The sequence below is a fragment of the Scyliorhinus torazame genome, chromosome 8 (assembly GCF_047496885.1).
Source record: "Scyliorhinus torazame isolate Kashiwa2021f chromosome 8, sScyTor2.1, whole genome shotgun sequence".
NCBI classification, from domain to species: domain Eukaryota; kingdom Metazoa; phylum Chordata; class Chondrichthyes; order Carcharhiniformes; family Scyliorhinidae; genus Scyliorhinus; species Scyliorhinus torazame.
In genome coordinates this window covers 125726020-125751065 of record NC_092714.1, presented here as the reverse complement: position 1 = coordinate 125751065, position 25046 = coordinate 125726020, and the positions used below count along the sequence as shown (strand labels likewise).

At 45.5% G+C, this 25046-nt stretch overlaps 1 protein-coding gene across 4 annotated transcripts in view; it reads right to left on the bottom strand.

Moving 5' to 3' along the window:
• Positions 1–1284: 1284 nt before the first annotated feature.
• reps2 (RALBP1 associated Eps domain containing 2) overlaps positions 1285–25046 on the bottom strand; it is a 319465-nt gene continuing 295703 nt past the window's right edge. For 3 of the 4 annotated variants that reach the window (XM_072514142.1, XM_072514145.1, XM_072514143.1), the window contains 4 exons: positions 23885–23968; positions 18832–18959; positions 17972–18077; positions 1285–2464 (listed from right to left, as the gene is read on the bottom strand). In XM_072514142.1, coding sequence (XP_072370243.1) covers positions 2396–2464; positions 17972–18077; positions 18832–18959; positions 23885–23968 — 387 coding nt within the window. In that variant the 3' untranslated portion in view covers positions 1285–2395. Of the gene's footprint in view, positions 2465–16696; positions 16807–17971; positions 18078–18831; positions 18960–23884; positions 23969–25046 lie in introns of those variants that run through there. The other variant, XM_072514144.1, reaches the window with a different exon arrangement.

Genomic DNA, 25046 nt, shown 5'->3' with positions numbered 1-25046 from the left:
AGCAGGGGTTAGAGAAGTGATGATGTTCCTCTTGCTGATAATTTTGCTGGTGTGAATACCAAAATAAAAAGTGATAAATTTTGGACAGCCCAATGTTTCACATTAGGTTGAATCCTACAGTAATAAAAAGGTCACTGCTCATGAAATCGGGGCTAAATTGAAAATGCACAAGTGAGAGAATCAGGGAGAGCAAAAAAAAAAGCCACTGGTCCACTGTGATCTCCTTTGTTTAAATTGTGTCTGACAGATGAAGACACTTTTTGTGTGTGAGTATTTACCAAAGGGGTAGTTTATGTCAGAAATGCAATGCACCAAGTACTTCTCAATCTGTTACAGTGGATTTATTATGAAACTGAATGTAACAGCAGCACAAAGCAGGCAGTCTACTCCTTCAATACTTGATGAGAAAGTATGCAGATTGTCAGATAGGGGTGTATGAAACACGAGATGTATAATAACTACGCGAGTGATTGAGCGACTGTTCAAATAAAACAGAGAACAATGGCATCTGGTTGGAAGTGCAAGGCAGCAATCTCTTAACAAGGGCTCAGATGATGTCATGGACTATCCATTTGAAGTCCCTTTGTGTCGCCCACTGGATGTCAATGCCCAGAGCCCCATGTTAATACGCGATCAGAACCAAGTATGGTTATCCAACTTCTGTACACTAGCCTTAGCTTATTGTGAAATAATACTGTAGAACATGTTCTGCTGGGATACAAAATTACTGCAGTGTGCCTCAAGGCAGGAACACACTGAGGTTTCAAACAGTCTAATCAAAAATTGCAAAGATGAAGCACTGAACCTCAACATCTCTCACTGTCTTTAAACACATTTGTTACTCTATATTTTGGAAGCACACGTTTTAAATAAATGTACCTGATGTATTCCGTTTGTGGAAGAACTTTGCATTCAGGCAGATTTGCAAATTAGTTAGAGTCTCCTATACCTACTCACGCACGAGGTAACGCAGTTCTTCCACCGATCACGGTCCTAGGCAAAATGTGACTCAATCGGAGCATCATGTTGCCTCACACCCAGCAGGTCATGGTTTTTCACAATTGATACTTACAAGTCTGAATAGACATGTCTTGCCTCTGAAATTTTCCACAACTAAACATCTTTTTAAGTTTGGGGCACAGACACATCTAGGTTGCCTGGCTGGGGTTGCACCCATTCCAGTGGACTCCCTGACAAACCTATGGTGGAAAGAGCTCTGGGACCAAGGACTTTACGAGGCCTGTTTAAAATACCACCTATAAAATACAAGTAGGTACACGGCAGTTTTAGAAACTTGTAGATTTATTTCAGAATCCTATCAACTCAGAGTGGCGCAAGCTGTGACTCAGAAGAAAATATTTAAATCCTTCAATCCCCGCCACCTCTATTTAAATAACTATATCATATTATGTATAATTCAGAATAAAAACATTGCACATAAATACAAAGCACACATATGAAAAAGTCATGTATAAAAGTGACAGTCACCAGGAGAATCATTGCGCCCTAAGGAATGCACATATCAAGCAGTTGAACTGAGTACAGACAGACATGCCATTCCAAGAAACGGTTTCTCTCTTATAACGTGAAATGCTTTTGCTATTTTGTCTACATAATCACAAGTCCACATATGTGTAGCACAGAGCGTTCAATTACACAAGATTTCCATCATTTCGAATAGCGTGCAGCTGCTTGAACACTTCGCCACCTAAAGAAAACTAGAATTTATGGAAATAAAGAACATATGCAGCACTTATGATCAAAGAAAAATACTGTGCCCACTTTAGTGCTGATAATCTCGTCATCATAAATTTCCACAGAAAGTGTACTTTTTGCACAATTCCCAACAGTTAATTTGAAAAAGAAAATGACTAAGCATTTCATGAAGTTCAATGAATGTTGGGGTGAGGAAGAAAGTGTGAGTACTTTTTTTATAGGTTTAAAATAAGCACATTATTTGGCAAGTACTGCAAATGTCAAAAAGATCTTTTAACAAAATTTCAGATTGATCCATATTTCCTCCTAACAGCATATGATGCTTTTGGACATACATATAAGAGGGACTAACAAAGACTGTGCTTTGAAATTAAACCACTGACAAACATGTAAAAGATTTGCTTGTCACACGAGAAAGTCTGAACAATCTGTACTTCAAGCCACTGACCGTTCTCAAAGAGCATTTGAAAATGCAAATTCCCGCAATTGTGCTGGCCACATTTTTCTGCTTTTGTCCTCAAGCAGGTGGTTACAAAATTGATGGCACTGAGGGAAGTCGTGTCACAGTGGTCTGTATTGTGCTTACACTTGTCCAGTTCCTATCCCGAATTTTAGTCTGCAATCTCCTTGTAATTGAGCTTCTGAGCTCCCAATCCGTAACCAGCAGAAGGTGAAGAAATCACGTGTGGGGGACTGGGCGAGAGTGCTCCAACTGAGACTCTAGTGCAATCCGTTCTTTGCGAACTTCCTGAAAGAGATCAGTATATACATCGCATATCAGTTTGTATTTATTTTATACAAAAATATTCTTGAGTCGCAATGTGCATTATGCTTTCACATTTTTGGAGACAGCTTAAAATTGAAGCATTGTATTTACAGAGGTATGATCACAATTGTATTGATAGTGTATTTATTTCTTGTCTTTGAAGGCTACTGTCCTTGTTGCAAAAAGCACAGGATGTCAAAAATATCATCATCAATTTTTTAATGCCCAGAAATAAAGACAAACCAATAAAATTCCAAATGATAAAAACAGTGGCTTTGGAGGCTGTTACGAAACTGTAATTAGTGGGTTTTGAAAATGTTAAAATAAGTCAGAGAAATATTGTGCGAAGATTGCCGCAATATTCCTAATCCACTGGTCAGCAACTTGTGGCTCTGGAGCTGCGTTTGGTTTATTAAGGATTAATATTTAGTTCCTAACACTCCAGGATTGGCCTGGAGTTTTAAAAAAAAATTGTTCATGGGATGTGTGCGTCACTGGGTGGACCAACATTTATTGCCCATCCCCAAGGGCATTTAGGTGTCAACCACATTGTTGCGAATTTGGAGTCACATGTAGGTCAGACCAGGGAAGATCAATCTCCAGAACACTTCTCTGTGTCATCCTGGGGGAAATAAAATCATAGAGATTGAAAAAGACAGGTAAATAAAAACCTTCTTTGAACATTCCACTTTATCAGAGATATAAATATTGAAAATGTGGGGGGAAGAAAGGCTGTTTGACGAACAGTCAAGCATAACCCCGTTGGCTAATGAGACATTTTCCTTTCCAATTGGTGTACAAGGATTGATGTGTTGGCCAACTAATGGCTGGAGCATGGGGGAAAATCATTGTTCTAGGTTAAAGAAAGAGGCAAGAAACCATAAAATATTTACTGAATATTAAAAACTATATACTTGCTAATCCCTGACATGTTTGCCATTGTAAATTCCTAAACTTGCATTTGCGGTTACCCATGTAACTTTGCCATGCAGTAATGACACCCTCCCACCAGTGGAGGCAATAGAATTTCTAATGACAATCCAAAAATGAGAACAAATGCCCAATTAGACTTCCAGCCTCCTGACTCTCACTGAAAGCTACATCTGGTCATGACTGAATGATTCATGAAAGAAATTTTCAACATGCAGGGTAATGCCCCAACATCAATTAACTAATTATTTTAGGCAGAGCATGGTTCTAGACCTTAGAAACATAGAAAGAGGGGGAGGTCATGCAGATCCTTAGAGATTTTGGGGACTTTTCGGGGTATAAGCTGAATGTTGGGAAAAGCGAGCTTTTTGTGATACATGCGAGGGGCAAGGAAAAGAGACTGGGAGAGCTACCGCTTAAGATGGTGGGGAGGAGCTTTCGCTACTTGGGCATTCAGGTGGCTAAGAGTTGGGATGCCCTACACAAGCTCAATTTAGCACGGCTGGTGGATCAGATGGAGGAGGACTTTAAGAGGTGGGACAGGAATGGTTGTTGCAGGTGCCGGAGTTTAGATATTTCAGTAAGCTCAGGGAAGGTGGTAAAAGAGGGGGAGGGGTGGCATTGTTAGTCAAGGACAGTATTACGGTGGCAGAAAGGATGTTTGATGAGGACTCGTCTACTGAGGTAGTATGGGCTGAGATTAGAAACAGGAGAGGTCACCCTGTTAGGCGTTTTCTATAGGCCTCCGAAAAGTTCCAGAGATGTAGAGGACAGGATTGCAAAGATGATTCTGGATAGGAGCGAAAGCAACAGGGTAGTTGTTATGGGGGACTTTAACTTTCCAAATATTGACTGGAAATGCTATAGTTCGAGTACTTTAGATGGGTCCGTTTTTGTCCAATGTGTGCAGGAGGGTTTCCTGACACAGTATATAGATAGGCCAATGAGAAGCGAGGCCATATTGGATTTGTACTGGGTAATGAACCAGGACAGGTGTTAGATTTGGAGGTAGGTGAGCATTTTGGTGATAGTGACCACAATTCGATTACGTTTACTTTAGTGATGGAAAGAGATAGGTATATACCGCAGGCCAAGAGTTATATCAGGGGAAAAGGCAATTATGATGCGATGAGGCAAGACTTAGGGTGCATCGGATGGAGAGGATAACTGCAGGGGATGGGCACAATGGAAATGTGGAGCTTGTTCGAGGAGCAGCTACTGCGTGCCCTTGATAAGTATGTACCTGTCAGGCAGGGAGGAAGTGGTCGAGCGACGGAACCGTGGTTTACTAAAGCAGTCAAAACACTTGTCAAGAGGAAGAAGGAGGCTTATGTAAAGATGAGACATGAAGATTCAGTTAGGGTGCTCGAGAGTTACAAGTTAGCTAGGAAGGACCTAAAGAGAGAGCTAAGAAGAGCCAGGAGGGGACATGGGAAGTCTTTGGCAGGTAGGATCAAGGATAACCCTAAAGCTTTCTATAGATATGTCAGGAATAAAAGAATGACTAGGGTAAGAGCAGGGCCTGTCAAGGACAGTAGTGGGAAGTTGTGCGTGGAGTCCGAGGAGATAGGAGAGGTGCTAAATGAATATTTTTCATCAGTATTCACACGGGAAAAAGACAATGTTGTTGAGGAGAATACTGAGATTCAGGCTACTAGACTAGAAGAGCTTGAGGTTCATAAGGAGGAGGTGTTAGCAATTTTGGAAAGTGTGAAAATAGATAAGTCCCCTGGGCCAGATGGGATTTATCTGAGGATTCTCTGGGAAGCTAGGGAGGAGATTTCTGAGCCTTTGGCTTTGATCTTTAAGTCATCTTTATCTACAGGAATAGTGCCAGAAGACTGGAGGATAGCAAATGTTGTCCCCTTGTTCAAGAAGGGGAGTAGAGACAACCCCAGTAACTATAGACCAGTGAGCCTTACTTCTGTTGTGGGCAAAATCTTGGAAAGGTTTATAAGAGATAGGATGTATAATCATCTGGAAAGGAATAATTTGATTAGAGATAGTCAACACGGTTTTGTGAAGGGTAGGTCGTGCCTCACAAACCTTATTGGGTTCTTTGAGAAGGTGACCAAACAGGTGGATGAGGGTAAAGCAGTTGATGTGGTGTATATGGATTTCAGTAAAGCGTTTGATAAGGTTCCCCACGGTCGGCTACTGCAGAAAATACGGAGGCATGGGATTCAGGGTGATTTAGCAGTTTGGATCAGAAATTGGCTAGCTGGAAGAAGACAAAGGGTGGTGGTTGATGGGAAATGTTCAGACTGGAGTCCAGTTACTAGTGGTGTACCACAAGGATCTGCTTTGGGGCCACTGCTGTTTGTCATTTTTATAAATGACCTGGAGGAGGATGTAGAAGGATGTGTGAGTAAATTTGCAGATGACACTAAAGTCGGTGGAGTTGTGGACAGTGCGGAAGGATGTTACAAGTTACAGAGGGATATAGATAAGTTGCAGCGCTGGGCTGAGAGGTGGCAAATGGAGTTTAATGCAGATAAGTGTGAGGTGATTCATTTTGGAAGGAATAACAGGAAGACAGAGTACTGGGCTAATGGTAAGATTCTTGGTGTCCATGTACATAGATCCCTGAAAGTTGCCACCCAGGTTGAGAGGGTTGTTAAGAAGGCGTACGGTGTGTTAGCTTTTATTGGTAGAGGGATTGAGTTTCGGAGCCATGAGGTCATGTTGCAGCTGTACAAAACTCTGATGCGGCTGCATTTGGAGTATTGCGTGCAATTCTGGTTGCCGCATTATAGGAAGGTTGTGGAAGCATTGGAAAGGGTGCAGAGGAGATTTACCAGAATGTTGCCTGGTATGGAGGGAAGATCTTATGAGGAAAGGCTGAGGGCTTTGAGGCTGTTTTCGTTAGAGAGAAGAAGGTTAAGAGGTGACTTAATTGAAGCATACAAGATGATCAGAGGATTGGATAGGGTGGACAGTGAGAGCCTTTTTCCTCGGATGGTGATGTCTCGCACGAGGGGACATAGCTTTAAATTGAGGGGAGATAGATATAGGACAGATGTCAGAGGTAGGTTCTTTACTCAGAGAGTAGTAAGGATGTGGAATGCCCTGCCTGCAACAGTAGTGGACTCGCCAACACTAAGGGCATTCAAATGGTCATTGGATAGACATATGGACGATAAGGGAATAGTGTAGATGGGCTTTAGAGTGGGTTCACAGGTCGACGCAACATCGAGGGCCAAAGGGCCTGTACTGCGCTGTAATGTTCTATGTTCTATGCTGCCGCTTTCCCTGGCGGGCAGGGTGCAGTCCGTGAAGATGACGGTCCTCCCCAGGTTCTTGTTCGTCTTCCAGTGCCTTCCCATCCTCATCCCCAAGAACTTTTTCAAGCGGGTAAACAGAATTATTACAGGATTTGTGTGGGCAAACAAGACCCTGCATGTTAAGAGACTGTTCTTAGAGCGCAGTTGGGGTGGGGGTGGGCTGGCACTGCCGAACTTTTGCAGCTACTATTGGGCAGTGAATATATCCATGATTCGGAAGTTGGTAGTAGAGGAGGGGGGGGCGGCATGGAAGCGGTTGGAGGTGGCGTCTTGCAGGGATACTAGCCTGGGGGCATTGATAACGGTGACATTGAGGATCTGAGGTCAGTGGTGACGGCACAGGGGGGAGGCAGGGGCATCAGTCTGGACCCCGATACGGAACAATCACAGGTTCGTTCCAGGTAGAATAGATGGTGGGTTCCTAAGCTGGCACAGAGCAGGTATCAAAAGGATGGGGGACTTGTTTATTGATGGGACTTTTGCTAGTCTGAGGGCACTGGAGGAGAAATCTGGGTTGCCCCCAGGGAATACCTTTAGGTACATGCAGGTTCGGGCGTTCGTGAAAAAGCAGGTGGGGGAATTTCCATTGCTACCTGCCAGGAGGATACAGGCCAGGGTGGTCTTGGGTGTGTGGGTGGGGGATGGTAAGGTATTGGACATATACCAGGAGCTGCAGGAGGCGAAGGAGGCCTCGGTGGAAGAGCTGAAGTGCAAGTGGGAGGAGGAGCTGGGTGCGGAGCTAAATGAGGGCCTGTGGGCTGACGCCCTGGGCAGGGTCAATTCCTCCTCATCTTGCGTCAAGCTGAGCCTGATTCAGTTTAAGGTGGTGCATTTGACAGTGGCGAGAATGAGTAAGTTCTTTGGGGTGGAGGACAGGTGTGTGAGGTGTTCAGGGGGCCCAGCAAAACATGTCCATATGTTTTGGGCATGCCCAGCACTTACAGAATTTTGGAAAGGCTTTGCAAAGGCTATGTCTAAGGTCTTGGACACTCGGGTAAAACCGAGCTGGGGGACAGCGATATTTGGGGTGTCAGATGATCCGGGAGTGCAGGAGTTGAAAGAGGCCGGAGTTCTGGCCTTTGCCTCCTTGGTAGCCCGGAGGTGGCTCTTGTTAAAGTGGAGGGATGCGAAGCCCCCAAATGTAGAGGCTTGGGTCAGTGACATGGCTGTGTTTCTCAGGTTGGAGAGGATAAAGTTTGCCTTGCGAGGGTCCTTGCAGGGGTTCTCCAGGCAGTGGCAACCGTTCCTTGACTTTCTTGCAGAATGTTAAGTGGAGGTCAGCAGCAGCAGCAAACCAGAGGGGGGGGGGGAGGCGTGTGGGGTGGGGGGGTGGGGGAGGGGGGGATAGATTTTATTTGTAAAGGGCAGATACCCCACCTTGTTTTGCTAATTTGTTAAGTTGTTTTCTTAATAATGACTATGCTTTTTGTTGTTTTCTTTTTGTAGTGGTTTATAAAATTTATTGAAAAATTTTGAATAAAAACAAATTTTAAAAAAAGAAACAAAGAAAGATAGGAGCAGGAGTAGAAAATACGAGCCTGCTCCACCATTGAATATGGCCATGGCTGAACATCTATCTCAATGTCTCACACCGTCTCTCTCCTCATACACCTGGACTCCTTTCGAGTCTCGTAATCTATATATTTCCTCCTTAAATATATACATTGACTTGGCCTCTATAGCTATCTGTGGTAGAGAATTCCAGGTTCAGCATCCCCGGAATGAAGAGGTTTCTCGTCATCTCAGTCCAAATGGCTTACCCTGTATCCTGAGACTGTGACTCCTTGTTCTAGATCACCCCCAGCCAGAGGAAACAATCTCTGCTCATCCGACAATCCTGCCATCCCAGGAATCAGTCTGGTGAACCTTCACTGCACTCCCTCTATGGCAAATATATCCTTTATTAGGTAAGGAGACCAAAACTGCACACAATACTCTGATCTGATCTCACCAAGGCCCTGTACAGTTACAGTAAGATAGGTTAGCCCTGTTGCCTCACAGTGCCGAGGTCCCAGGTTCGATCCTGGCTCTGGGTCACTCTTTGTGTGGAGTTTGCACATTCTCTCCGTGTTTGCATGGGTTTCGCCCCCACAACCCAAAGATGTGCAGGCTAGGTGGATTGGCCACGCTAAATTGCTCAATTGGAAAAAATGAATTGGGTACTGTAAATTTATTTTAAAATATATTCTTGCTGTTGTACTCAAGTCCTCTTGCAATGAACATCAAAATATCATTTGCCTTCCTAACTGCTTGCTGTACCTGCATGCTTGCTTCCCAAGAATAAAAACCCTTTTCAAGGTATACTCCCGAAACTGTCACTCATGACAGGGCGGTACAGTGGCACAGTGGTTAGTACTGGTGCCTCACAGCTCCAGGGTCCCCGGTTCAATTCCGGCCTCAGGTGACTGTGTGGAGTTTGCACTTTCTCCCTGTGTCTGCATGGGTTTCCTCTGGGTGCTCCGGTTTCCTCCCACAGTCTAAAGATGTGCAGGTTAGTTGGATTGGCTATGCTAAATTGCTCCTTTGTGTCAAAAAGGTTAAGTGAGGTTATGGGGATGGGGTGGAGGCATAGGCTTACATAGAGTGCTTTTTTCAAGGGCCGGTGCAGACTTAATGAGCTGAATGCCCTCCTTCTGCAATGTAGATTCTATGATAGCTTGTACCTTAGAAGATCACTTACTAAATATCTTCATCATGAACACTTCCAAGCATTCTGCTTAAACTGACCACTGGTACAATAGTGCTTGCAGTTTCCGATTTTACACGGTGACACAATGGTTAGCACTGGTGCCTCACAAAGGCAGGGACCCGGGTTCGCTTCCGACCTCGGTGACCAACATAGATACATAGAATTAACAGTGGAGAAGGAGGCCATTCGGCCCATCGAGTCTGCACCGGCTCTTGGAAAGAGCACCCTACCTAAACCCACACCTCCACCCTATCCCCATTACCCAGTAACCCCACCCAACACTAAGGGCAATTTTGAACACTAAGGGCAATTTTGAACACTAAGGGCAATTTAGCATGGCCAATTCACCTAATCAGCACATCTTTGGACTGTGGGTGGAAACCGGAGCACCCGGAGGAAACCCACGCACACATGGGGAGAACGTGCAGACTCCGCACAGACAGTGACCCAGCGGGTGGAGTTTACAGTTTCTCCGCGTGTCTGAGTGGGTTTCCTCCGGGTGCTCCGGTTTCTCCGGAGTAGTGTGCGCAATTCTGGTCGCCACATTATAGGAAGGGTGTGATTGCACTGGAGGAGGTGCAGAGGCAATTCACCAGGGTGTTTCCCGGGATGAAACATTTAAGTTGTAAAGAGAGGTTGGATAGGCTTGGGTTGTTTTCGCTGGAGCAGTGAAGACTGAGGGGCGGCCTGATCGAGATGTACAAGATTATGAGGGACATGGACATGGTGGATAGGGGGCAGCTATTCCCGTTAGTTGAAGGGTCAGTTACTTCTTTTCTTTCTGTACGTTGTTGATATTTTGTGAAAATTTGAATAAAAATGTTTTTTTTTAAAAAAGTGCCTGTATGAACAAGTGCTGGCAAATGGGATTAGGTAGACAGGTCGGGTGTTTTTCAAACATTGGTATAGACCCGATGGGCCACAGGGCCTCTTCTGCACTGTATTATTCTGTGAGTCTGTGAAGTGATTTGTTGGTATAGTCTTGTGACATTGATTGAACTATTTGATACTGTAACACACACAACCGGTAGGGCTGGTTTAGAACAGAGGGCTAAACAGCTAGCTTGTAATGCAGAACAATGCCAGCAGCGCGGATTCAATTCCTGTACCAGCCACCCCGAACAGGCGGCGGAATGTGGCGACTAGGGGCTTTTCACAGTAACTTCATTGAAGCCTACTTGTGACAATAAGCAATTATTATTATTATTAACAGTCCATCAGTCAGTCGCACTATAAGTCAGAGGCTGTGGGTTCAAACCTCACTCCAGAGAGTTGAATGCACAGTCTGACAGTCCCGTGCAGTTCAGAGGGAGTGCTACATCAGAGTGGGGAGGAACAGCCTGAATCATCCAGTCAGCAGTAATGCTGCACACATTGCTGGTCCAAACCGGACAGCTGCGCATTTCTTCCGGGACCTTCTGCTCCCGGATGTCAAATGAAATGAAAATCGCTTATTGTCACAAGTAGGCTTCAAATGAAGTTACTGTGAAAAGCCCCTAGTCGCCACATTCCGGCGCCTGTTCGGGGAGGCTGGTGCGGGAATTGAACCCGCGCTGCTGGCCTGCCTCGGTCTGCTTTAAAAGCCAGCAATTTAGCCCTGTGCTAAACCAGCCACTTCAAGAAACATGTAGTTTAGTGGGTGCTTGGGGGAACTCCATCAGAGTGGAGCAGAGTTGGGAGAAAGAGAGGACATTCCACTTTGTTTACAATTATAGCTGCCATAGTCAGAGAAGTTTAAAGGTCCAGCCTCTGGGTGCACTCACGTGAGAGAGTGCTTGAATGAGTGAGTGAGTGAGTCAGTGAATGGGTGAGTCAGTGAGAGGGTGGACACGGGCATAAGTGGGTGAGTCCGTGAGTGGGTGGGGAAGGGCATGAGCGGGTTGGGAAGGGCATGGGTGGGTGGGTCAGTGAGAGAGTGAGCGTGGGCATGAGTGGGTGAGTCAGTGAGTGGGTGAGTGTATGAGTGTGTGCTTGCGTGTGGGTAGTTGACCGGTAGTCTGGTCCAGTCAGGGGTTAGTTGGGTCGCAGTCTGATCGGTGGTTGTTGGATGGGGGAGGGGCGTTAGAGGGAGGAGGGAGAGTTGGGTGGTTTGAGGATAATCGGGACCAGTTGGGGTGGGGAGGAGGGGTCAGCGGGGATAGGTTTGGTTTTGGAGTTATCCAAGTGATATGTTTAACCTGTCTAAGTTCCTTGGCAACTATCTAGCTAACTACTGTGGATCTACCAAAGTCTTCAACTCAAGAGTTGGAGACATTAGTATAGGGTCCTGGACAGAGGTGGAATTGCCCATTAGAAGTTTGAACTTCCTGTAAAATTCCCATTTCGGTCTGCAGGTCAGGACGTCCGCAGGGTTCTGACGCACATCATTTGTCATAGGTCCAGTCGACAATGTTCTGGAGGCCAGAGGTTTGGAGTCATTATCCCTATCCCTCCAGCTGAACCTCCATCCAGTTTGAAACACTCTACCAAATGTCAACAAACCCGACACACAAGTGGGCGGCATGGTGGTGCAGTGGTTAGCACTGTTGCCCCACAGCGCTGAGGATCCGGGTTCGACCCCGGCCCCGGGTCACTGCCCGTGTGGAGTTTGCACAAAAAAATTGGGTACTCTAAATTTATGTTAAAAATGACAGACATAAAGCTATGAGCTATGAAGATTAATTTTTAGCTCCTATTCAAGCAACCATGCTCCTGTGAATATTAGTGGGCTATTCAATCACAGGAGATATCACAAATGAGTGGAATACTGACCTCAGCCAAGGGCCAGGGATTTGGTTCCCATCACAGGTTGTTGAACAGAGGTCAGGAACCAAAACTCCCTAATCCGAGAATGCAGAGACTACGTGTTATATCTGTCAGTCCAAATGAGATCAGCTAACTCATGAGAGAGCAGGGATTGAATTTGGGGCCCATCTTTTTCTGTATGGCTACACTACTCTATTTTTTTAAAATTTAGAGTAGCCAAATCTTTTTTTCCGATTAAGAGGCAATTTAGTGTGGCCAATCCACCTACCCTGCACATCTTTGGGTTGTGGGGGTGAGACCCACGCAGAGATAGGGAGAACGTGCAAACTCCACACGGACAGTGACCTGGGGCCGGGATTGAACCCGTGTCCTCAATGCCATGAGGCAGCAATGCTAACTATCTGCTACCCTATTTAGCTGACCAATCAAGAGAACTCGTAAACTGGCTGGAGTAGCCATCTGGGATAGCCACTTCCAACTAGGTACAGGGAAACCCGCAAAGCCTGGCGGGTAAAATGGACAAGCCAAGACTCAGGCAGGCTCAGAGCCTGAAATGCATATTTGTAAGCAAGAAGTCCAGATGGTATCGAAACTGCGACCAATTAGCATTTTAATGGGGCCGATTAGTATTTGATGGCCCATCTTCACCAAAACAAAGGACTGGTACTCGAGCGACCGGTACAGTCCCAGACATTTCGGCGCCACTCCCTGTTCAGGGGGCGCGTAAACAATGGGATCAGTGACCGCTTGGGACATGCCCAGCCATCCAGATCCCCACCCACTTATTGGTTAGGAATCGAACGGAGTGATCAGGGATCACCCAATTAGTAAGGCCCAAATCGAAGGACCGCCCAAAAGAGCGCGAAAACCCCCAAGTATAAGAAGAAGAGTTTGCCACATGTTCGTCCTCTCTTGGACCTGGTACCCCGGTCACGGCCATCTCCAATTGCAGCAACACCAGAAGCAAGTCCAAGTTCAATGCCCGCTACCAGACAGATGAGCCCAGCTGAGCAGCAGTTACTCCTTCGGATTCGATAGATCCAGAATCGAACAGTGGCCACTGTTCTCTGACCTAAGCCGGGTGCCCGAAGTTAAGTACAGGTTGTCTTAGTCGATAGGTGTAGTTAACTAGTAGTGTTTATGTTGCATGACTAAGTGTGTGTAAATAAAGTACCCTTGATCTTAAGCTAACTAACTGGTGTTTGGCTCTTTGATCGATAGCCGGTTGAAACTTGTGGTGGTATCATTTGATACCTGGCGACTCTAAGCATTAGGACATAGATAACATAGAAAGAAGGGCAAATTCACTGATTGCCATAATTGGAACAGAGCCACAAAAAGGACAGAGTAAAAGAGTAAGGGAAGAAAAAGGTAACACTGGGAAGAGCTACTGCACTGCTAAAGTGAGCAAGTTGCCACTGCATACGTACGGATATTGAAATCACAATCATTGGTACAATCAGCATCTAAAATTTTTTAGTCCAAACTTGTACAAAACATAAACAGTCCGGGGGATAAAAACCAATTAACAGCAATTATACAGATCGTACAAATTGTCCCCCATTTTTAACCCCCTGCGTGATGAACAACTCCTCAAACACTGCCACGAACATCTCGTTTCCAGACGCAGAAAGTCATATAAATCTCCTAACCAGACCGCCACCTAAGCGGCGTTGCCGACTATCATCACCGGGCAACCAGAGAAGCGAAGGCCACAAATCGGCTTTCCTCCCCTCCATCAGCTCCAGCTTCTCCGATATCCCGAATATCATCACCAAAGGGTTCGGCTCAACCTCCTCCCCCATGATCCTCGTTTGTGCCGCGAACACTCCCGCCCAAAATCTCTCTAACTTCTCGCAGCCCCAGAACATATGTTGCGTGATTTGCTGGTCTTCGCCCACATTTCTCGCACTCGTCTGCTACCCCCTGGAAGAACCCACTCATTCTTGCCCGAATCATATGCATCCTGTGTACCACCTTGAATTGTATCAGGCTCATTCTCATGCATGAGGAAGTCGTGTTTACCCTGCGTAGTGCCTCGCTCCACACTCCCCAATTTATTTCCTTGCCCAGCTCCCCCTCCCACGTCTCCTTAATCTTCACCACCTGCTCACCTTCCTGTTCTCCCAGCCACCCATCAATGTCTCTGATCCTGCCCTCCCCTTCCATGTCCGGGAGTAAGCAGCCGCTCCATCAGGGCATACTTTAGTAGCTTGGGGAAATCTTTCCAAACCTTCCACGCAAAGTCCCTTACCTGCAAGTATCTAAACTCACTTCCTCTCAGGAGCTCTATCCTCTCCTTCAGTTTCTCTATACTGTCAAACCTCTCTTCCAGGTACAAATCCCTCACCCAAACCAGCCTCACGTTTCTCCACTTCTTATGAACACCGTCTGTCCCCTCCGCACCCGTCTCAGATCCGTGGTTTTCGCACAATAACGCTAACACAGACATCTCCTACATCCTAAAGTGCCTCCCCAACTGGTTCCAAACTTTCACTGTGGATTGCACCACTAGATTCTCTGTATATTTTCTCGGCACCAGTGGTAAGGACGCCATCACCATAGCCCCAGGCTGGACCCCCTACAAGATTCTTCCTCCATCTTAACCCATTCTGCCCACTCTCCTTCCTACCACCGCCTCGCCTTCTCCATGTTTGTGTCCAGTAATAATGTAGCAGGTTCAACCCCCCTTCTGCCTCTGCAACAGGGTCCTCTTTACCCTCAGTACCTTCCCTGCCCACGCAAACTCTGAGATAATCGTATACAGCTTCCGAAAAAAGCCTTTGGTGTAAAACTCGGAAGCGTCTGAAATATGTATAGGAACCTTGGCAGGACATTCATCTTCACTAATTGGACCGCTCCTACCAGAGTCAGAGGCAGCGTGTCCCTAGATCCTCCCTAACCTCTTCCACCAGACCTGTGCACTCGATCCACCTCAGAGGCCTTGCCCAGCAGCCCCTTCGCCACCACCCACATCAGCATCCTGGAGACGTACCTCGTGGTACTCATGCCTTCCACTCCTTCAGGCAGGCCGATGATATGCAGGTTCTGCCTTCTCAACCTGTTCTCTTGTTCTTTCACCTTTGCTCCCAGTGTCTTGCAAAGGTCTTCTAAGAGCCCCACCTCTGCCTCCAATGGTACCCCGATCGCTGTGGCCCATCTCTTGGATGTGCGACCCCTGTGCCTCCAACCACTTTTCGACCTTTTCCATCAAGTCTTTCAGAGGCACTACAGCCCCTTTGATGGCCTTCAATCTGCATCCCTTTCCTTTGCTGATGGAACTCTTCCCTGATAAAAGCCATCAACTGTTCCAGCTGGGGCTTTCCAACCTGTACTGGCCCTCTGCCATCTTTCCAATGCCTACTGCGCCACAGGTTTCTTCCAACTCCTTGGCCAGGTCTTTCACCTTCTGCTGGGCTCGGTAACCAGCAGACAACACTCCTCGGGGGAACTTCTTCCACGGCCCTCAGTTACACTTTTACGTCAAAACGTTTCTCCCATTGTCGGGTAAAAAGAGCTCTTTTCTATGCCTTCAAGCAGGAGCTGCACTGTGTGCGACCACTCACACATGGCAGCCACCTGAAGTCAGTACAATCAGCATTAATGACTTCATTTCAAAGTTAATGCAGCTTACTATGGTTCAACTCTCTTAATGTTATGTTGGCCCAACATGAACTGAAGTGAGCCAGAGAAAGTTGGTAAAACTCAGCTGGCCTAGCAGCATCTGTAGAGAGAGATAACAGGTGCTAACGCTTCGAGTCTGCCTGACTCCTTCAGAATTCAAGAGGGGGAAAAAAATGTGTTGGATTATATACTATAAAGGAGGGGGTGGAACAGCGATTAGTGGGAACTGGGAGAGGTTGCAACAAAAATGTAGCAAAACTTAAGAACAAATGACAGAGATCCTGGTGGGGTGGGGATTTGCAAAGGAGCAAAACGTCTTTGGGATATGGTAATAACTCTCACGAGACCCACGGAGCACTTCAATTGATCTCCTCGTGGGACTCGAGGAATACAAGCTCCCTTCAACTGGGCAGAGGTCCGCCCAGCCGGGGCTTTTAAATCTGCTTTATAAAAGCAGGCCTGGACTGGGACTGGCAGGATCGGTATTCGCGGTTGGGACCTTTGAACTGTAAGCCATTTTGGGGCCTTTACTTTATGTTGATTTATTAAATTCCATTTAACATACCTTCTCGGGCCTCAAGAGATTTTATAGATATAATGGAAGGTTAAGATGTAGGGGAAAGGTCACAGTGAATGTTGGTGTTTATTTTATTCTTCTCTGTTGGTGAATATTTTGTGGGGTGGCGTTCCACAGGTGCCAGTCTCTACGTTAACTCAACCTTGCAGCTGCCTTTCATGTTTCAATCTGAATAGTGAATGCCAACAAGTTATTCAATCTTATCGGGCATCACAGGGTAGGCCAATTCTGCCCCGTCCTAAGTCGATGAATTTTGCAGAGATCAAAATTGGAAAGTCAGACTGACTGCATCAACATTGATAGGTTGGCTCCACTAATCTGGCTCCAATAATCAGTTTATGCATTACAACTCAATTTTATTTTTTTCTTCCTAACCCAGGCTGAAACATCACCTCAGCAGCTGTCCTGCTTGAAATCAGCTCATTCAGGATGAAGAGTGCAGGCGGCAGTCTTCTGAAAGCAGATGGTTGTTCTCCTAAAGCATCATCAACACAATGTTTGTTCAAAAAATAGTTACAAAGTAAAAATCAAAAGGTCGAAAAAAAGCGTGTGATGATTCTTAATTTGTCAAGAGCAAAGAGAGTGACTAATACACTAACAATAAGGGGCGTGATTCTCCGACCCCCCCCCCCCCCGGCCGGGTCAGAGAATCCCCGGGGGGCAGCGCGAATCCTGCCCCGATGCCAGCTGCCGGATTCTCCAGCGCGTCCTTTGGGTGGGGGCAGGGTTCACGCCACGCCGGTCGGGGGCTGTTGACAGCGGCCCCCCGAGCAATTCTTCGGCCCCCGATGGGCCGTCCGATTTTGACCAGTCCCGCCGGCAAGGGTTACGCATGGTACCACATGGCGGGTCCTGGCAGGTAGGTCAGCGGGGGCAGTCCTCGAGAGGGGGCGGGGGGGGAGATGCGGGGGGGATCCCCACGGTGGTCTGGCCCGCGATCGGGGCCCACAAAATTGCGGGCGGGCATGTTCTGTGGGGGCACTTCTTTCTTCCGCGTCGGCCCCTGTAGGGCTCCACCATGGTCGGCGCGGAGAGGAGAACCCCCCCCGGCGCATGCTGCAAAATACTCCGGCCGGTCTGCGCATGCGCGGAACCATGCCGCCGGTTCTGCGCATGCGCGATCTCGCGTAGTCCCTTCGGCGCCGGCTGGAGTGGCACCATCCCCTCCGGCGTCTACCTAGCCCCCGGAAGTGCGGAGCATTCCACACTTTCGGGGGCTGTTGACGCTGGAGTGGTTGGCGCCGATTCTCCCACCGGCGTGGGGACCTAGACCCCCAGAAGGGAGAATCCCGCTGAAGATCTCAACATTAGAAAATGGCAAGGTGCCTGATTCCGTATTGAAGCAGGTGGTGGCGGCATCAAACTAGCATTGCTTGGAGGTGGGGAGTGGTACTCTTGCCCAATGTGTAACCCAGTCTGGCAGCTTTGGCCTTCAGGTGAAAATGTCGGTTCACCCAATGGCATTTTAAGCGCAGAAACTTAGACCCAGGAAAATCAATACTTACAAAAATAAAATAGAATCATTGATATTCAAAAAGATGGAACGACACATCTTGTGAAAAAGGGACATCTGTTTTTGCAGCAACTAGAAAATCAAGACATGGTGACATTGCTTCTCCAGCTCAACGTGGGGGTCTTACTTTGAACTGTTGCTGCAGTTCACCATTCAACCTGAGAAGAATCATATTGGCCTCCTTGTTTTTGCGGACCGCTGTCTGAATGGCTTTTTTCTGCTTGGATGGTATTCTGTAATGGAAAAAAAAAAGGTTAACTTTTAAAATATGGTTTAAAAAAAAGTTAAGTGTATACAATAATCTACAGTATAACATTTCAGCGACTTACAAAGAAAGCCAGTTACAGAGACTTTCAAGAGACGTGGTTTTATTTGTTATTTTAAAGCTTGCTGAATTCCAGGACGATGGGTGGATGGAAGGGATTTTTGCTCTCTTCCCTCAACCCCTCCCTTCATCCATCCATGACTATTTATGCAGCGAGAGATCTTTTTCTCGCTGATCTAGGGCTATGTTTTCCCATGACTGTGCGGGTGAGGATTAATATCTAACTCACAATACGACTGGCGGACTCTGCTGATATTAATCTGAGGTCAAACAGAGTTGAGGACCAGCAGTCGCCACTGAATGGTGGATTTATCCTGCACCTTCCCGTCAATAATGAATTCATTTTTTGTGCACTTCTTTCACTACAGGGGTTTGAAAAGAGATTTCTTATCAATGCATAGTGTGCAGACACACAAGTCTAAGGCCACAGAGCTCTGCTTTTGCCGGTGACCTTTGACTCCTGTAGGACAGGAAGCCCTGTGCCACACAGAGTTGTTTCTTTCTGATGCACATTGTGTATAGGAATTTCATTGTTTTCCATTTACTTGGAGTGCTGCTTTAAAGAATAGAATTGAGCTAACAGCTAAAAACCCTAATCGTCATGCACTGAGATTACATAAAAGTTCGGAATTATTGCAGGTTAAAGGAAGTAGAGAAATTACTTCTGCAGTTGCTGGTGCTGTTTAGCGTCTGGTGCGGACGTTGCGTTCAGTCGAGGTAAGTGTTCCTGGCTTTCCAGCCGATGTTTTCGGCGAAGAGGTTTTAATGGAGGCTGGCGAGGTCTTGTGTCCTTTGTCAGAAGAAAGGAAAAAACAAAGCTATTTTGCTGTTAATTCCACTATTTTACTTTTCTTAAACCCCCACTCCCTATCCCACATCCACATGGAAGAACAGAAGTGAATATGGAATGAGAAAGACTCATTTGGTCTTTCAGATCTCAGCCATGGCTCAGTTGGCAGCAGCCTGGTTTGCAAATCAGAGGGCTGTTGGTTTAATTCCCACTCTGGGGACATAATCTAGCTGATACTTCAGTGTAGTACTGAAGGTGTCCAACAATGTCAGTGACGACAGCTGTCATAACCTGCACGAGACTTACAGGGTGGGAACAATCAGACTCCCTGTAAACCTCGTCGAACATGAGTTCCCCCATTAGAGAGATGGGAACCCTAAACCATGTATTGCTGTCTTCATAGAATCATAGAAGTTTACAGCATGGAAACAGGCCCTTCGGCCCAACCAGTCCATGCCGCCAAGTTTTTACCATTAAGCTAGTCCCAGTTGCCCGCACTTGGCCCATAACCCTCTATACCCATCTTACCCATGTAACTATCTAAATGTTTTTTAAAAGACACAATTGTACCCGCCTCTACAGCCTCTGGCAGCCCATTCCAGACACTCACTACCCTCTGAGTGAAGAAATTGCCCCTCTGGGCCCTTCTGAATCTCTCCCCTCTCACCTTAAGCCTATGCCCTCTAGTTTTAGACTCCCCTGCCTTTGGGAAAAGATGTTGACTATCTACCTTATCTATGCCCCTCATTATTTTATAGACCTCTATAAGATCACCCCTAAGCCGCCTACGCTCCAGGGAAAAAAGTCCCAGTCTATCCAGCCTCTCCTTATAACTCAAACCATCAAGTCCCGGCAACATCCTAGTAAATCTTTTCTGCACTCTTTCCAGTTTAATAATATCCTTTCTATAATAGGGTGACCAGAACTGCACACAGTATTCCAAGTGTGGCCGTACCAATGTCTTGTACAACTTCAACAAGACGTCCCAACTCCTGTATTCAATGTTCTGACCAATGAAACCAAGCATGCCGAATGCCTTCTTCACCACCCTGTCCACCTGCGACTCCACCAATAAAGTCAGCCAGTTTTGGTACCCACGTGAGAGACCCGGCTAGGATCTAACGTGTATTGTAAATAATAGTTCATCGTAATAAAATTAGTTTTCATTTAAACTACTCGGCATGTACTCCTTTGTAGTCTACAAAAACACCCTTCAGATGAGATGTTAAACTGAGGCCCCCCCCACCATTTAGCCCTCTAAAGTAAGCATCAAAGACTTATCGCCACTATTTCAAAGAGGATCATGGGAGCTCTCTGCAGGGCCCTGACCAATACTTCGCCGATATCACTAAAACATCCTGCCATTATCATACTTCTGTTTGTGGGAGCTTGGGGTTTGCCAAATGGTTAATGCATCTCCAACATGAGAACAGTGATTATAATTCAAAAGTCTGACAGGGGTGTTCCACTGGTAATCAAAGGATTTTCATGAGGAAAACCCTATAATTTGACGAGTTAGCAACTAGAGGACATAAAACTATCAACTACAGGGTAGGCAGGCTAACAGTAGTCCGAAAGAACAAAGAACAAAGAAAAGTACAGCACAGGAACAGGCCCTTCGGCCCTCCAAGCCCGTGCCGACCATGCTGCCCGACTAATCTACAATCTTCTACACTTCCTGGGTCTGAAAGAACAAAGAAAACAAAGAGTAGTGACGGGAAATGTTTATAGGCACTAATCTGGGTCACAATTGATTAGCATTTGGAAAAGTACAGACTTATAAAGGAAAGTCAGCACAAAATTTAACCTGACAGAGTTCTTTGATGAAATGATGAAGAGTGTTAATTTGGTTAGTGCGGATATGTGTACGTGGACTTTCAAAACAGCATTTGACAAAGCACCACATAATCAACTTGTTAGGAAAATTAACGCTCATGGGATTAAAGCGGCAGTGGCAGCATGGATACAAAACTGATGAAGAGACAGAAAGCACAGTATAGTGGCAAACATTTATTTTTACAGACGAGAGGGAAGTGTAGAGTAGTGTTCCTAAGGGTGAGTACTAGGTACATAGCTCCTTTTTGTTATATATTAATAACCTGGACCTGGGTATCCAGGGCATAATGTCGAAGCTTGGAAATGATTTGAAATTCAGAAATCTATTAAACAATGAGGAAGATAGTAATAGGTTTCATGAGGAAGCAGACTGACAGGTAGAATGGATAGACATATGGTGGATGAAGTTTGACACTCAAGTGTGAAGTAGTACATCTTGACAGTGAGGGGAGGAAATAGGAGCTACATGGTACAAGGATAAGAGAGTGAGGGACAGAAAATCTTTGAAGGTGGTCGGAAAAGTTGAAGAGTCTGTTAAAAAATATACAAGATTTTTGGCTTTATTAGTAAGAGTATAAAAGCAAAGAAGTCATGCCAAAGCTTTATAAAGCACTTGTTAAGGCCTGAAGTAGTGTGTTCAATTCTGGGTACAACACTTTAAGAAGGATGTCAAGGTCTTGGAGAGAGTGTAGGAGCAAATGAAAGACTTCAATTAAGTGGAGAGACAGGATAAACTAGTTATTTTCTTACAGCAGAGATGACTGAGAGGCAATGTATAGAAGTGTTCAAAATCATGAATGGTTTTGATAGTCTGATCAGGGGGAAAAGATTTCCAGTGAAAGAAGGGTCAATAACCAGAGGACACAGAGTTCAGGTGATTGACAAAAAAGATCAGAGGTGACAGAAAATATATTTTAACGTAATGAGTTGCACGGTGGCACAATGGTTTGGACTGCTGCCTCTCAGGGACCTGGGTTTGATTCCAGCCTTGGGTTACTGTCTGTGTGGAGTTTGCACATTCTTCCCGTGTCTGTGTGGGTTTCCTCCCGGTCCTCCGGTTTCCTCCAAAGATGTGCAGGTCAGGTGGTTTGGCCATGATAAATTGCCCGGTAGTGTCCCAACGAAGTGCAGTTTACGTGGAGTTAAGCGGATACGACGGGTAGTGGGTCCAGGTAGGATGCTCTTTCGGAGACTCGGTGCAGACTTGATGGGCCAAATGGTCACCCTCTGCACTATAAAGATTCTATGGATACTATGGATAAGATCTAGAATGCAAGCCTTGATATGCTGGAGGAAGCAAACTCAAGAGTAATTTCAAAACGGAATTGGATGAACACAAAGGTGAAAAAAGTGCAGGATTATGGGGAAAAAAGCAGGCGAGTGGGACTAATTGGATAGTTCTTTCAATCTTGGAATTTACAGTGCAGAAGGAGGCCATTCGGCCCATCGAGTCTACTCCGGTCCTTGGAAAGAGCACCCTACCTAAGCCCACACCTCCACCCTTTCCCCGTAACCCAGTAACCCTACCTAATCTTTTTGGACGCTAAGGGCAATTTATCATGGCCAATTTACCTAACTGCACATCTTTGTACTGTGGGAGGAAACCGGAGCACCCGGAGGAAACCCACACAGACACGGGGAGAACGTGCAGACTCCGCACAGACAGTGACCCAAGCCAGGAATTGAACCTGGGACCCTGGAGCTGTGCGAACCACTGTGCTACCGTGCTGCCCAATGAACCAGCACAGAGCGATGGGCTGGGTGGTCTCCTTCTGTGCTGCACCATTCTATAATTCAGACAAGGTCCTCACAAGAAGGAAAAAAAGTAAGGTGAATCCCTCCCTGGTTTCTTGCTATGGAGGGCTGTTAGGTTATGTAATACCCAATCAAAGAAAGCAGCAGTGATGGAAGAAGAATCTGCAACTGCTTCCAAGAAATAAATACTCAGACTGATATGGGTAGAGGGCAGAGGAATGCAACAAGTGATTCGATCATTCTAAATCAAATGGTTCACAACCTCAAGTGTCCAGTTCAAATTGAGCTAGGCTTCAAAGTCCCATTATGGGGTAAAAATTCACCATGGGCACAAAACAAATTGTCAGCTTAACCCCAACCCGATTGTTTTCTCATTAACTGAAAAAACATGTAAGCCAGGCTGCAGTTCAATCACCGCCTACTTTTTGCCAGAGCCCCCATTCCCCTTAGCCGGATTAAATTCTACCTCTCCTTTTTTTGGATTAAGATATTTTCCCCATATTTGTAAACAATAGTTTCTCCCATAACAACCCTCACTCCTTATGAGCCAGATTGGGCCTTTCATGCTCAATAACAAAGCCATGGAGTGAGGAAAGAAGTTGAAGAGAAATCTTTACCCATGTCTTGAGCCATAAACTTTGGAAAATGATAAAATAAACAGCCTTAGGTTAAAAACTACAAACCATAGTAAGTAAGCAGTGACAAAGATGATAGAGCAAACTATAATGCTATATTCCTCAAATGCAGAAATTATTAATCAGACATAATCCGGCCCCAATATGTTTAGCGTATCTGGACTTTGGTCCCTCGACAATAACTTTGATGTGGGATTATTCCCTCAATCAAAATTATTTTCTATCCCTTTTTTAGATGGTCTCATAACTAATGGTGAACCAGACACATGTATGTTATTCTCTAAGTCTGAATAAAAATTGTAGACTTCCAGTTAATACAAATACTTTATTCAGTGGGTTTGTTCTGTTTCCAGAGCTTAACTAGATATAATACAGTCAAGAGGTATGACCAGGGAAGCTAAGGTAAACTGCCTATGCTGAGCTGTCTCTGTCTGCTGCTGCTCACTAGCTCTGTGCTTCTGAAAGAGGCGGATCCTCCCTTGGGCTGGACCCTTTACACCCGTCTCTGATACTGCCCTCTAGTGATGCTGTGGCTGTTACATCTGTCTGTGGTCCGTGGCGTATGTGCAGATGTATGTATAGATGTACAGATCACTACAACATGCTCCATGAAACATACTCCATTGAACTTTGACCAGGAATAAAATAAAGCAATATTATTAAAATCCAATAATGCTTCCAAACACATTACAAACTAACCTTAACTGGAGAGCTATTTTCTTCTCCAAGATTACTTGGTCTCTTCACCTGAGGGCGTAGATCTGCTAATGATCCTTGTCTGGCCTGCAAAAATCAATTGCACATCGATGAAATAGTCCACACATCAACAAGCTCTTAATTAGTTTTCCTTTGGCTATCTAGTTTAAGGTTAGATGAGAAATTCTTCACCATTGCACACACTGAGTCTCTTTGACCAAAACTTTGGTCACCTGACCTAATATCTTCTTATGTGGCTCAGTGTCACACTCTGTTTGGTAACACTCCCAGGAAGTGCCTCGGGACATTATATGATTTTAAAGGAGTTATGTAAATACAGGTTGCTGTGGTGGAAGCAGCTGAACATTTCCAAAATGAGCCAACCCACTTAGAATGAGGGAATGAAAAATAGAGCAAGGAACATAATTCAGGTGGCCAAACAATATCCGATACTCTGGTCGGGATTTTTGAAGGATGCAGCCGATAGGGTCAGGACCTGGCCTGGGTGGGATTTGAAAATCATGCTCCCCAGAGGTTTGCAGTACATGGCTTTGGTCTGATGCTGCTCACTGATGCAAGCAGCTGAGATTGAGAACTCAGTAAATGAGGCTGTGTGAATGTGGACCCACATCCTACTTTCCTGTGACAAAAAACATTTGGGTCCCAACACGGTACCATATTTATTTCTGTTACTTTTCTTAAATATAGGGCGGAATTCTGCCCAAATAGTCAAATCCGGTGGTCAGAATGCGAGTATGGGACTCACCTCAATATTAATACGATTAATATTCATTTCATTGCGATTTATTCATTTCTATTTCCTAATCTTACTGATTTTGATTAAAGTGTCATTCCTTTCCTTTTTCCCCTCTACTTAAATTTGCTCCCTATCTCTAGCCAACACAACAGTATTTCAACTTTTCCATATAAATAACAACCCTTATTTGACAAAATAACTGCATTAATCTAAAAGATAGCAAAATGGAAATAACCATTTAAACTTTGGTTTGTTTGAAGTGTTTCTTGAAGATTATGAATTTTGTGGTCTGAAAATGTCCCTATGTCTGCCAAGTGCACCATCTGGTGGTAAAACCATAGATTATCACTCACTATTCCAAAGGTATCCTAGTTACTGATGACCATGCCTCCTCCTAAACACATCAAA